General features: G+C 40.7%; 1 protein-coding gene across 1 annotated transcript in view; it reads right to left on the bottom strand.

Moving 5' to 3' along the window:
* The window catches only part of PREX2 (phosphatidylinositol-3,4,5-trisphosphate dependent Rac exchange factor 2), a 217,378-nt gene that overhangs the window by 123,448 nt on the left and 78,883 nt on the right, over positions 1 to 15,047 (bottom strand). The window contains exons 8-11 of the mRNA XM_036338466.1: positions 12,885 to 12,988; positions 10,828 to 10,977; positions 7,634 to 7,778; positions 3,209 to 3,309 (exon numbers count right to left, since the gene is read on the bottom strand). Coding sequence (XP_036194359.1) covers positions 3,209 to 3,309; positions 7,634 to 7,778; positions 10,828 to 10,977; positions 12,885 to 12,988 — 500 coding nt within the window. The remainder of the gene's footprint in view (positions 1 to 3,208; positions 3,310 to 7,633; positions 7,779 to 10,827; positions 10,978 to 12,884; positions 12,989 to 15,047) is intronic.

Raw genomic sequence — 15,047 nt, 5'->3', positions numbered from 1 at the left:
ACACACACACACACACACACACACACACGCACGCACGCACGCATGCGTGAATTTTCAGCTATTCTACCCCAAGCTATTCAAACCACATGTGTGGCTTATGGCCACAAAATTGAGAAAGGACTGCTACCCCAAATAGAGACAGACAACACAGCTTTTTGGCATCCTTTTTCCAAAATAAGCCCCCAAAATAAAATTTTAAAAGTATTTTGGAAAAAAATTGAGAGGAAATATTTGGAAATCCAATGGTGTCTTTCAAGTCCACGCATTTATTTCTCCTATGCCATCTACCTATTCCCATTCTTATCCCTAAAGATTCACTGAAATCAATTACTGTCTTGCTACTCCAAAATTCCAGGACATGTCGGGCCCAGATGTCTCTTGCCACAATAAAACAAGTGGTGCTTCAACCTATTCAAAAGGCAGGGCTGACCACAGGCAAACTCCTGTGACTTCGAGAACTACTCTAGGGTTAATCTGAAACCCTTCGCTGTTGCCTGTACTCCCTCAACTTCTTGAACATGGAAAAGGGGTTTATTAACTGAGGAGTTCGGGTCATCTTGTGAGAAAGGCTGTGCCATCTCTTCAACAACTATGTGATGTTACCGGGGGGCACTGGTAAATGGGAGAAGTAGCTCTGATTTGCAGCATATGCCAAATTTCCGTGGTATAAGTACTCCCACAAGGGCCAACTGCAAGCCACTAAAACAAAGTCACCGAACACAGATTTAGGTGTGCGGTGACACGTTATATTGAGTATTTCCATCACATAGAAGTAATAGATATAACACCAAGAGCACAGTTAACAGAAAAACAGAGTAAAATAATTAGGAAGCGATGGGTTTTAAGAATCTATTACCTTTGTTTTTAATGGTAGTTATATGTTTCTATAACTTAAATTTTAATAATAGTTGTTAGCAATCACCTTGCAAATTTTTAAAAATGTAATTACCAGCTCTCTTGAGCGTGTACAAGCAACTTCTGCACACCAGTGGATATAACAATCGAGGTCTCTGAGTTCTCACATTAGCATTTACAATGTAAATACTAGTGCCAGACAGGAATAATATTATCAGCACACCACAGAGAAAGCATATGCGCTTCAACCTCTGAACTCCTGGTGTAGCAAGGCTTTGCCTCTGATGAAGTTCTCACAGTGTTTGCAATGTGACTGACAGCATTAACAGTCTAGTTTCTACTTATTTTTTGCTTGCTTTCCTTAAAACAGACGGTTCACTCAACTTTATTTCGGGAATTCTATTTTCACTAAAACGCAGCTAGAACCACATACTAATAAAATTAGCATATGTGGCTCATATTTCTTCATTCTAATAAAATTATTAATGTGAAATTGCATAATATGTTTTCTTATCTCCAGTTGAAGGAATCTGTTAATTTCAAACACTTAGAAAGAAGATTATTTCCTGTGACAAAATAATCTGCATGCCAAATCTGGCATTACAACTGACCAAATCCTGAAAACAGCCATAGTACAGCATAAGCCACTAAAATCAAACTGTGATGAACAGAACAGTGTTAATTATTCTTAGAGAGTATGCAGTGCTATATTGCTTGGAAAAAAAGTTAATCGGCTTATTAATATCACTGTTCAAAAAGATTTAAATTCTCACAAGTTAAATAATCAAACAGTTCTTGCATTTGAAATTTCAAAATAAAATTTAATCCAGAATTTATCTACCACTTCCTTTTCAAAATTGTATTGTTGGAGAAAAGTGGTGTCTGCCATAGGGGAGATAAACAGATTAGGAGTGAAATTCTTCCATTCTGATATCCCTTCCAAACAAAACAAACTTACGTTATTCATTTTTTTTTTTCTTTTTAGAGGGAGAGAACGGATTTCCAGATGATTCCTATCTAGATAGATGGTGGTACAAGTATCTGATATCAGTGGCCCCCGGTGTGGTGGGAAAAATTTGGGAGGATCTAGTTTGTTTTCAACCCACTCCACGTTAGAAAGAAAATCAACATCAAAATACTATAGCCAAATATCCATATTTATTCATAATTCCCTGCCTTTCCTCCTCTCCCACATTTCCCATTTGACATTCTCCAAGCTTTTATTTTTAGTCTCATTATCATTGCTTTCTTGTATTTTGTTCATTTGTTGTTTCTTATTACTGATTTGAGCAATCTCAATGATGACTCTGTTGAAATTATTCCCAAATCTGTCTCTCACTCTCTCTACACCAAGCTTCACACACACATTTTCAACCTTTGCTGGGCACTTCCACACAGATGTCTCATATCCAACCCACAGCAAATCTTTATTTTCTCCCCAACCTGATCCTCCTCCTGATTAGCTCTTCCTGACATCCAAATAGAAAGCTCAGAATCATCTGATTTCACTCGTCATTCTTCATCTCCCTCAGCCAGTTCTCAAATGTGCTGTTTCAGCTTCCCCCGAATCTCTGCAATGGCCACTCTCATCATGCCCACCGACACAGCCCTGGCAATGCCCTGTCCTTTCACGCCTGGGGATGGAATGGGCCCCCATGCACGGGGCGCTCTGCAGTCTCTAATCTGCCTGCTCCAGGCTCCGCCCTGCCTCCGGTAGCTCTAAAACCAAGTCTGGTCACTCCTTCACTTAAAAGTGTCCATCAGCTTCTTACCTCAAGAATCAACCTGAGACACTACAGCCTGGGAGTTAAAATCTTCTGGGTCTGGTGTTAGCCCACCTTTCTCACCACAACCCCCACCCCAGTCTATGCATTACGGAAGTATATTGTCTGCCACATGAGACTGTGCTAGTTCCTGAAGAGGCCACCTTGAACTTCCGCTCCCAGCCTAAGTGCCATATAATATTGCTCAGGATGGAATGTCCTCCTGCCCTCTGTCCCTGGCAGAGTTCCATTCATTCTAGAAGGTCCAACACTAATCCCACTCCCTCATGAAGCATTCCTAAATACTCTAGTTAGAACTCATCATCCCTTTCTGCACAATCCCACAACACTTACTTGCATTTCTGATCCTTGCCTGTGTTGTAGTTGTTCATTGTAAAGTTAGCAAAAACATCACCAGAAACTTTCACTCCCTGAAACACGGCTCTACATATATTAGCTATTCAAAATGTTGAAAAAACATAAGCACCTTATAATATGGAGAATTAGTATAAAGTAAACTAATCATTAGAGCTAACAAACATGCAATCTATGGATGAATAGAATAAATAAAAAATTACTAAAGTCATTACCATGATGTATAATTCCATTTTCTAATAATGCTTGTCCCAAGTGAACACCTTCTTCAGGCCTGTGAATCTCTCCGATTTCCAACAGCCATGACACAAATTCACTGCAGCAGAAATCCAATGAAAAGGTTAACTAGTTAATTTTTTCCCCAGGAAGTCTATCTGTGCATGCATTCATCAATCAGCTATGAAAGGTGTCTCAAAAATAGAAAGGACTATTTTTAGTGTATTTCAGCAATCACTTTTCATATCCATAAAGCTCAGTTATTTAAACTGAACTCTTCTAGACAACCGATGTCCATATATTCAGACTTCCCTAAACTATACTTAACAACTATTTAACTTGTTGAGACTTCTAATAAACACAAAGGGAAAAACAATTATAAGGTTACTATCCACATAAAGGCAAATTTTGGACTAAAGAGTATACAACAGATCCTAAAGATAGCTAAAGGAGAGAACTGGAGAGAGTAATAAGAACTAGATAGAGTAATAAGAGATAAACTCCTTTTTAAAACTTTTCAATTACAATTTACTTTCAGTATTATTTTATATTGGTTTCAGGTGTATAGCATAGTGGTTAGACAATCATAGTCATGGGATGTAAAGTATCGGGAATATAGTCAATAATAGTGCTATAACTATGTATGGTGCCAGCTGGGTACTGGTAATAGTGGGGGAACACTTTGCAAAAGGTAAACTCTTGAATGTGGCGGTCCAGGCACAGAGAACAAGTGGATCAGAAATTCAAAGAGGGCAAACAAAACAAAACTGTGTGCCTGGTATGGCAGACAGAATCTGAAGATGCCCGCCCACCCCCTATCAAGAATCCCATCCCTTCGTTTTTTAAACACATCCTAATGTAGGTAGTGCCAGTGGGTACTGCATATGTAATTAACAACCCAAGTCAGCTGACCTTAAAATATGGAAATCAACCCACTGGGCCTGAGCCAATCACTTGAGCCCTTTGAGGCCTTGGAAGCAGAGACTGGTAGCCCAAGAGGAAGTGAGGAAAATGCAAAGCCCATAAGGAAGATGCCACTGCTGCCTTTGAAGGCAGAGGGACCATGTCATGGGAATGCAGGCAGCTTCATCCTGGCCTAGAGCCAACATGAGGTGGAACCTCATTCTTATAACCCATGAATCTGCCAACAACTTGAATGAGCCTGGAAGTGAATTCCTCCTCAGGGTCTCAAGGTAAGAGCCCTACCCAGCCCACACCTTGATTTTGGCTTTGAGCAGAAAACCCAGTATTTAACATCCAGAATTAGGAGCTAATAAAATGGGTGTTGTTTCAAGCCACTAGGTATGGGGGTAATTTGTTTTGCAGCAATAAAAAAATTAATACACAACAACAGACACAGAATAGCTTTACTATTCTTTCCCCAAACTTTAAAATTATTTGGTAAATTCATTGGTGTATCTAAATTGTCATCTGTAAGGAATACTCCAGCGCAAAACCATCTCCCACACACGGAGGCTGTGGCTGTGAATGGCCACAGAGGACTAGGGCTCTCGTCTTTCACAATCCGGGAGGGGGTGAGGAGCCCCAGGCATCGCAGATAAGAAGAGTCATGTTTTGTAACACTTAGGAAAGAGAGCACCAGCTCAGTAGTAAATTTTTTAAAGGCCATGTGGTATCATTAAAAGAACACTAAAGACAGAGACATTTTACAATAAAAATTTTATCAAGCATACGTTATAAAAATCTAACATTTGACACTTTACGTAGACTAATGAATATATTTTAGGATGATTTTACTTTTTCACAGAGGTCAAGAGAAGCAAAGCTATGAAACATGTGGAGAAATTGCTTCTCTATTTATTTCAAAACCAAAAGCAACACGAATGGCTAAAGAACAAATAGGCAAGGAACATGGAATTCTAAATGTGATGTCTAGTCTAACAAGCACATTTTAAGGCAGAACAAGTTGTTAGAGTGCTTTTTATTTTTCTATTAAGTAAGCACCACCCGAGAGAAAGGAAATAAAAGAAGGTGAAATACAGTGTAACTGTTAAGATTGTGTTCTTCACAGTAAGACAACCTGGATTCAGGTCCCGTCCCTGCTTCTAATAGCTGTGTGATGTTGGATTAGTAAATGCAGTTCTCTAAACCGTAGGGTTTTCCTTGTAACATAGAAATAATATCACCCTCACGGTGCTGACACAAGATTAAATGAGCTGGAAGGTCAGAAACCCAGCCCACTGCCTGGCACATGGAGCACTTATTAAATGTCGAAGATTGACAAGGACGTTGAAATGGCTGGAATGTAGCTAAAGCATGATTTTACATTCTGACGTCACCAGATTCCTCACTGTGTCAAATTCAAATGAGGGAAAGAACAAAATTCAAGTACTGTTACAAATCAAGAGTATGGACCAAAAGGGGATGCTGTAATTAATCTAACGGAAGTTAACATTACAGGGTAATTTGACCATAAATTCCTAACTGGGCAGGTCATGCTGGACACAAGAGGGAGTATGGCAAAGGCCACCATTAACACAGCTAACATTTACTGAGTCTCCTATGTATCAGGCGCTCTGGGGAATTCTTTGCCTATCATTGCATCTCACTAGCACCACAGCCCCAGGAGAGCTTGTGGGTAAAGGGTTAACAAAACCCGTCTCCTTCAATAAGGACAAGCTTGACTCTGGGTTAACTTGCTGAACCTGCTTCTCTAGAAACTTGATGAAGGCAGGGTGTCCGCTGCATTAGTAGGCAGCACGGCTTATGGTAAAAATGACCCCAGTGGCTGAAATGCATACTCATAAAACCTAATGAAAAGCCAAAATCTGAATTGACTCTCATCAGTAGGCATGCCCCTGTGGGGACCTTGGAAGTTATGTCCATGAGGCTGTTAATAGAAACAGCGTCTTCCTTGCAATATGGAGCTACTAAGCCAAGGTGGATTCACATTTGCTCTTTCTCTTGCACAAGATCCAACTGCTGGGGCACTGGGGACACTAGCAACACTAGCCTGCTGGCAGTCACGTGGCCACAGTGAGGACCACGCCCACTGAAGAAGAGATTCCATGCCGCCCTCCCTGCAAGCACAGGCTCCTGGCCTATATTCTTCTAATAGGACGGGGATTTGGGGGGCGGGGGGTGGCCCATGGTGATTTTGGGGGTCTGCATAGCTAATTAATTAACAAGACATTCTGGTAGGTAGTACAGGTAAGTACTACGATAATCTCCATTTTTAGAGAGGAAAGAGAAATTTAACTTTTCCAAATCTCAGGACCAGCTCTGAACGGAGAGAGCCTGACTGTGAAGTCTGGGTTTTGAATACTATTCCAATCTACTTTTATGACCTGACTTTAACATCCACTAGCTGTATGAACTTGGGCGTGTTAAACTCCCTGATTCCTCGTTGCTGAATCTTTGTAAACTATAAGTATGTATTTGAGGATTAGAAATAACGTACAGAAAGAATCCAGCCCAGAGCCTGGCCTACCTATAGGAACCTGAGGCATTGCCCTTCCCCTTGGCCCTGCCTGCTTAACCCAGCAGGGATTCCCCAGGCACAGCTGTTGCAACCACCCCAAGGACACGCACAGTCCATCCATGCTAAACGCCCAGGCGACTTCCCTGCCTCTTGCTCTGTGCCTGCTCCTCCCATGACCCACTTTTTCAGACTCTTCATTAATTGCCCTTCATCCTGAGCCTACCTATCAAAATAGTAAATTAACTGGTAGTCGCCCTCGCCAGTTTGGCTCAGTGGATAGAGTGTCGGCCTGTGGACTGAAGGGTCCTGAGTTTAATTCCGGTCAAGGGCATATGCCTGGGTTGCGGGCTCAGTCCCTAGTGGGGGGGCGTGCAGAAGGCAGCCGATCAATGATTCTCTCTCATCATTGATATTTCTATCACTCTCTCTCCCTCTCCCTCTTTGAAATCAATAAAATTATATTTAAAATTAATATATCTTAAATATATTTTTGGTATATATGGTAGCTTACACTGTGTTTCTTCAGTTCTCTAGCCTTCTCTGACTTTCCTATCACTTTCACTGGCTAGACATAAAGATTGAGCACTTGGCCACGTAGAAGTCAAAGTTGATCTGGTGGGAATAGATGACCCAGGCAAGGAATCTAGTTTAGAGGAGACCAGTGCCACAGCGGAATCCTCTGTACTCATGTCCTTGCCAGTCTGTCCGCTACCGGCAAACCCACTGCAGGCATAGCCTCTACATGCACAGCCTCATAGTATATCAGAAATTACTGAAGTCATGAATGAATGGATAAATGCCTTACATTTTCATGGTTTCCAGCTCTACATCCATTCCCTCATCCCACTATAGGCCAGAAAATGTTGATAATAAAGAAATATTCAAAATGCTTAGGAGAATATTTTTTAAAGAAAAACAAATAAAGAAAATTAACACATGAGATAATGAAAATATATATATGCACCCAGACCACCAACCCTACCTTCCAAGAAAGCATTTAGGGAACGTAGTCAGTTTTCTTTTTCTGTCTTTGATCAGATTTCCTTGTTTGCACATCATTTTATAGAGTTTCTCACCCTGTTCAGAGATCATTACCCAGGTGTCTTGTTCCATTCCTAATTTTAAACCTATCAAACATGAAACAAAGGTAACTGAAAAAGTCTATTCACTCATGCCTTTATTAAACAACCTTTTATTGCATGTCTGCCATGTGCTGGGGCTGTGGGTACAGAGCTCTGTATTACAGAGGCCTGGTGTTCAGGAAGCTCATGAGGTACAGGGAGACAGTGGAGGTAAGATGCCCAAGGTGATCTGGCACCTTTGTGCAAGCTCTGCCTCAAAGGTGCATGGTTTGGCCAGTGAAGGAAGAATAGCTGTATCTCAGACCCTGTGGACCCCTTTGTCAGGACTCCATCAGAACAACTGGACAGGGTGACCCTAGAGACAGCCTAAGAGGAAAAATTCTGATACAACAGGGACCCACTCAGAGTAGATTCCTTATCTGAGAAATTTTCAGAAAGGCTTCACAGAAGGGCCTGTGTGAATGCAGAGGTATGAACAGGATTTTTCAGAGAGAGAAAAGAGCCATGAGAGCTAACCGAGGTGAAGCAGCACAGACAGGGAGCACTGGGTTTAGGTGAGAGCACAGGAGATTCACTGGTGGATTAGGCAGAGTCCTTGCTCAACTGCAGTTCAAGGTCCTTCATCCCTTAGGTACTGGGGAAACATCTGTTTCAATCAGGGGGGGAGAAGGCAGGGTAGAGCAGGAAAGGAAGTTCTGTTGCTTTGGAAACTAAGCTCAGAGGGCAAGCTGAAAGGGGGAGGGTTTAGAAAGAGGGAGATCATTAGGATGGAAATGCAAGTTTGAGTCCCTACAGACAATAATAGGAACAGAGTTAAGAAATAGCTAGGAGGTGGTATTGGGAGGACACACCACCAGGTTAATTGTACGTGTGAAGCCAAGAGAAGAAAATCAGGATGCCTTCCAGACTTTTGACATGACAACTGAAAGGAAGTGGGAAGCATAGTGGGCAAGGGTTTCAGGTCAGGAGGAGCCCAGCACTGACCAGGTTGACCTTGGACATTCAAGGGGAGCCAAGGGGTCAGTGGGATGCGTAAGTATGAAGCTCAGGAGAGCGGACAAGGCTAGACATAAAGACTGAGAACTTGGCAATGTAGAGTGGAAGCTGATCTGGTGGGAATAGATGACCCAGGCAAGGAATCTAGTTTAGAGGAGACCAGTGCCAAAGCAGAATCCTAGGAACACTGACATTTAATCAGTGGGACTTTCATGAAGAATTGTTGCAGAGGAATTACTTGAATTATTTTAGTCTTCTAGCTACAGAATTTCGTACTAACATTTTATTTTTTACAATGGCAGGAGCCATTAACATTTGTCAGTAATAGTGAATAACCCATTAACAATTGAACCTATTGTCTGGCTGGTCTGCTCAGTGGCTGAGCGTCAACCTATGAACCAGGAGGTCATGGTTCGAGTTCCGGTCAGGGCACATGCCCTGCTTTCTGGCTCAATGTCCAGTGGGGGACATGCAGGAGGCAACCAATTAATGGAAATTTCCCATCATTGATGCTTCTATCTCTTTCTCCCTCTCCCTCTCTGAAATCAATAAAAATATATTTTAAAAAGCATTGAGCCTATTAACATACAGATTTCTTTCTTTCTTTCTCCCCCCCCTCCACTTTTTTTTTGGGGGGGGAGGGGTTGGGCATATCTACATACATAGTCATTCTGAAAAATAAATCTTTAACTTGATGAAAATTTCAATTTATTTTAAAATAATCTGCTATATTTGAGTAAACTGCTAGATTTAACAAAACTTAGGAGTCCATTATGCATTCAAAATTTTTGTCTTAAAAATTACCATCTGGTTCTTCCTCCAACACCAATCAAAGGAGTAAGTATTTGAAAATGCTTTGGAAATTCTTAGCACAACTGTGTACTATGGATATTTTAATCAAGGTAGAAAATTTATACATCTCCAAGGAAAAATATCTGAAGATGGAAAGGGCTTTCATGTTCTAAAATTTTATCACCAATGAGATGTTTTATTCCTAGACGTCTAGGGAAAGAATACACAGTCATGTTTCTTATTGATTATTTGATAAAGAAACTAGCAGTTATATAAGCATTTCTATTTCCCAGCTGAATCACAGAAACATGGTTACTTGCAGACAACTGAATATTGCCAGACCAAATACCTCCCACAGATCTCCCTAAAAAAACATGAAGCACATTTGAGCTAGGCCTGCCCGGTGTGAACAAGCTCCTTATTGGGTTATGTTACACAATACTCCGTGCTACTGTAACATGTTTAAAAAGTTAATATATATCCAAAGTGCCCTTTTCTATAATTAGGACACTAACGTATTTGGAATTTTCAGTGTACTACTAAATATACAGAGAACGATTGTTGGAGGCCCTACAAAACTGCATATTATTGAAGCTTGTCTCTTAAAGGAAAACTCTGTGATGATGCTGTAGAAATGGCAAGAATAAAGTGCAAAGAAAATGGAACGAATGTGAAAGCAAGTGAAACTATTTCCTGTAAACAGTAAACAGAATGTATGTGTGCCCCCAACAGTCATATGTGGAAATCTAATCCCTGGTGAGATGGCATGAGGAGGTGGGGCCTCTGGGAGGCGGTTAGGTCATGAGAACGGAACCCTCATGAATGTGATTAGTGCCCTTATAGAAGAGACTCCAGAGAGATCCCTCTCACTCCCTCCACCTTGTGAGGTTACAGCAAGAGGCCTTGTATGAGGAAGTGGCCTGTCACAGAACTCAGACTCTGCAGGTGCCATGACCTTGGCCTTCCCAGCCTCCAGAACAGTGAGAAAGAAATGTCTGTTGCTCATAAGCCACCCAGCCCATGGTAGTTTGTTATAGCAGCCCGACCAGACTACGACACTATTTAAAAGACACTGCCAGTCACAATACAACTATTTTGCTAACGACATAAGGTTATTCTTTTATTTTAATAAGTAATAATATTGGAAGCTTTCAAAAATTATTTCAGCATGGGGGACTTACATCACATAGGAAATTCAAGTAAGCATTATATACCTTTTTCCTTTCTCATAACTTTTGCCCATTATCTGCTTTTCTGCTAACTTAGAGATTCACCAAGCATAACAGTGTCCAATTCATATACCCACTTTTTCGTCTTTCTCTTTCTTTCAAAATAGCTTCTAACCATTCGTGTTTCTCTTCAGGTGTTTTTGCCATACACACAAACCATTTATTTTTTGCTGTGTTATGTATCTTCCATCCATTAACCACAATGTGTCCACTGCTATGGAAGTCAGCTGGAAATTAAAGAGCAAAGGTGAATGAGCAAATGTTATCTATAATATTATTTCAATGCAGTCGTTCAATTCACAAAAGTTCCAAAACCAGTGAATTCTTCAAGATACCTTTCCTTTATATGTGTGTGTTGAAGAACAAAAAATAAAAAATTAACAAAATGTCTATATATCGAGTGCAGTCAGTGCTCAATTGTCGAACATTTCTAACATCCATTACCCCTCACAGGCTCTCACTCGCCTACATCTGGCACAGATACACTGAGGACAGCACTGCAAGCCCATCCCTCCAAAGGCCCTGGATGATTACATGTCTTTATCTAGTGTCCCAGTTTCCCATCAGCACAGTAACCATAGCAATCAATACAAAATTCACTTCGACTTCTAGGGCAGATGGTACAAATGTTGACGACCACGTCATCTGAAGAAAAGGAAGGAAGTGAGCCACAGGGAAGAAAACAAAGAGAGTTGCGGATGCAACAGGGCAGAGGTTCCCCGGGGAGACAGGGCCAATGAAGGGCAGCGCGGAGGCTTGGGTGTGCCTGCCCCTATCTCACGTCTTCCCACCACAAGCACGGAAGCAGAGAGCTGTTCACATTTTAGACAGGTAGCATTCCTAAGTGCCACTAAATGGTCTCTTTAGAAAGCCTTCAAATGAGCGACTCCACCTTGTAAAGACTACCGTGCACACCTGCCATGGAAAGAGAGCCTGCTAGGTCCCACACGTGATCACGGGAGTATTTGCAACCATAGTTGGCAGCACAGAAAGGGATTTGAAATGTGGGGTTTCTCCCTGTTCCTGCTGACTGACAGCTCCGCACCTCCATCCCACCATCAGCCAATGAGGATCTTCTCCACAGCATGACTTGGCTCCCAAGGGAAGTGCCCTGTCTCAGGCACCACCCGAACTGGGCCCATCCCATGTCTTTTTCCCTTACCTGCGGCAACCACAGTTCACTCTTTTAAGAACTGGACAATTTGTTAGGATGCTAATGATAAGATAGAGAAATGGCACACAGGTGCGCATTTGAAAACCTGTGTTCCCCACAGATTATAAACATTCTTCTCCCCTCTGAGACCCAGGAAGGACAAGAAAGGTATGTGGGAGGGGGAAGCTAATCTGTACCCCAATCCCATGTTCAGATTGAATATTACAAAGACATTTCTCTATATGGGAATAAAAGTCATTTATCAACAATTAATATATTTTATATTCTTTTGTCTTTTCTCTTAGGAGCATACCTTTGAAATTCTAATTAAAATCTTTGGAAAAAGAGTGATTCAATTTACTAAGGATTCATATTAGAGACAATTTTTTTTTTCAAGTAGTAAATAATTAATTTACTTTAACTTCATTTTATATAATGTTTGGGACTGATCATAATTGTATTAACTTACTTATAAAAGTCCATACCTTCAAATGTACAGAGCAGAAGTTTACTATCTTTATGAGATAAAGAACTTAACATTACACAAACCACCTCCATCCACAACTTTCCTGTACAAACAAATTGATAACCTGTTTATATTAATAACAGTTATATACCAAAATAAATCTAAGGTTTGCTATATTCTACATTAACTATATTATAGGAACACAATGTCACATATATACTTATAACACATAAGATCACTCAAAGAAAATCAATTCATCCATTAAATATTTCTGCATTCACACTCACTAGACTAGGAACTGTGTCTATAACATTCCTACTCAGCTATTTCTTTATATCTGTGTTTAATGTTAGTGTGTTTCAGCCAAAAATCCTTTAGCCTTTTTCCTCTGACTGCTCTATCTAACAAAGTATTTCTAAGCTCTAATGCACTACACAGGAATTATTCAAGTGAGAAGTCTGTCTTATGAGGGAGTTTACCATTGGCCTTTGATTTTAAATCTACTAATCACTTACCTGTACCATCATCCACATTCTCCACTTCCATCACCTCTGTATTGATCCGGCCACGAAAAAGGTACCGATGTCCATCTGTAGATGTCTTGCTATTCTTCAATCGTCTTATAAAAGAATGAAATTGCAAAATCATTATTACCCTACTTAATGCAAGACAATGTTGATGCAATATAATTTAACCAAATCTTTGTAAAAGAGAGACTCAACGACATCAAATGTTAGGTTCTTGGTATTTTTTACTTGTGTTCTCCTATTCATAATAGCACTGGTGCATTATGAAATGTGACTTCCAGTTTTTTTTTAATAAACTAAAGCTCTGGGCTCAAGACAATATATAAGTGGTAGGGTAAAGATCAATATAGGACATCAAAGATACCTAATCACACACTAACAGGCACTAAGAGTTGGTTGAAATTTCATTTTATTTCTTTCACCTCATTTTTCAGTAAATAGCTGGTAATTCCCATTTTTCCAATCCCTGGTAAAATTCAGTTAGTTCTTATGACCCCTCTGCAAATAAATTGACTCTGCTGGTTCTTAAGCATTATCCAGCTAAAAATATTTTCCCTACATTGTTTTTATGATATGACTAGAGGCCCAGTGCACAAAATTCATGCACGAGTAGGATCACTAGGCCTGTGGTGATCAGGGCCAATCGGAGCCTTCTGGATGCCGCTGGGGCCTTCCTTCGTTCCGTGCTGCCCCCTGGTGGTCAGCACACGTCATAGCAAGCGATCAAAGTCCTGGTCTCCTGGTCAAACTCCCAAGGGGACAATTTGCATATTAGACTTTTATATATATAGATAACTGTATACTTGTTGGATAAGTCTCTCAATACATTTACAATCCTTCATAAACATCATATTTATTTTCAAAATAGTCCAAAACATTCCAAAATGTTGCATATAGTGGGTCCAGTACTGGTTTTTAATCTTTAAAAGTATGTAACACAAAGTAAGAAAATCCAGGTTTACAGATGAACATTTGAAATAATGAATTAGGTCATTATGTATGCTTATAGTTCAATCACTGAACATTCACAACAGATTGCTTTAAAAACGGAGTCTTTTCCGTTTAAAAGGAAAGATTGTAAGGAATGATTCAAGAGGATTAAAGAATACCCAATCACTGAAGAGATTTCAATTGACCTGGGCTATTCAAGTTAACTTCCTGACACAAGTTTGCCTAACAATTTAGTATGCTGAAATAACTATTCATTTACTGTATAATACAGTTACACCTAGCAAAAGTTAAGCTGTAACTGTATACCAACACCAGTGTTCTCCCTCCTCTCCTTGGTAGATACCTGCCATAGAGTGGAAGGGGTGGGTACAGGGAGGTGACACAAGGTATCTTCACAGTGCCTGACTTCCTTCTTTGGAAATAGTATATATCCCTACTTATCCGTCTAAACCAGTGCCGGGAGCCGGTCCATCCTTGCTGTTTCAAGGGACCTGGCATATATGGCATATTGTTCTTAATATGTTTGCTCACCTTCTTGGCACTATGTGTTTTAACCAAGGTCTCCTCTCTGAGAAAGGTTGTTTCCCCAGGTAGGGACTTTCCCCTGAAGTTAGGGAGGGAATAAAAACTCTTAACTAAGTGCCAGGCGGGTAATTAATCACTTTAACTACGAACAATCGTGCTTAAGCTACATAATCTTTACTCCCTGGAATGAATATAAGAAACGCCCTAACCTTTGTAATAGAGATTGATAGGATTGAATCAACTGGTATAAATACAGATGCAACAAGACAGCAAGACACAGAACTTAGAACTCAGAACTTAGAATACAGAGCTTAGAACACAGAACTAAGAAGACAGAACCTACACAGAACCTAGAGACAGAAGAACTTCGCTGGAGAGAACATGGCAAAAGATCCTGGACTGAACCTGACTACAGAAATTGGCAAGAGAACCTGACTAGAACCTGGTGACTGAACCTGGCTGGAGAACCTGGACAGAACCTGGCTGGAGAACCTAGCAAGAGAACATGGACACAGAACCTGGCTGGAGATCCTAAGCAGAACTTCGCTGGAGATCCAGACCAGAACTTGGCTGGAGATCCTGGCTAGAGATCCTGGCTAGGCTGCTGATCAACTGAACGCTGTCTCTGTGTCATTCCTTCTTCGCCGACTCCATCCACACCTTTGGGGACCCCTG

The sequence above is a fragment of the Myotis myotis genome, unplaced genomic scaffold, assembly GCF_014108235.1.
Source record: "Myotis myotis isolate mMyoMyo1 unplaced genomic scaffold, mMyoMyo1.p scaffold_m19_p_16, whole genome shotgun sequence".
Lineage (NCBI taxonomy): Eukaryota > Metazoa > Chordata > Mammalia > Chiroptera > Vespertilionidae > Myotis > Myotis myotis.
The sequence above is the reverse complement of the archived record's forward strand: the minus strand, read 5'-3'. Positions and strand labels throughout refer to the sequence as shown.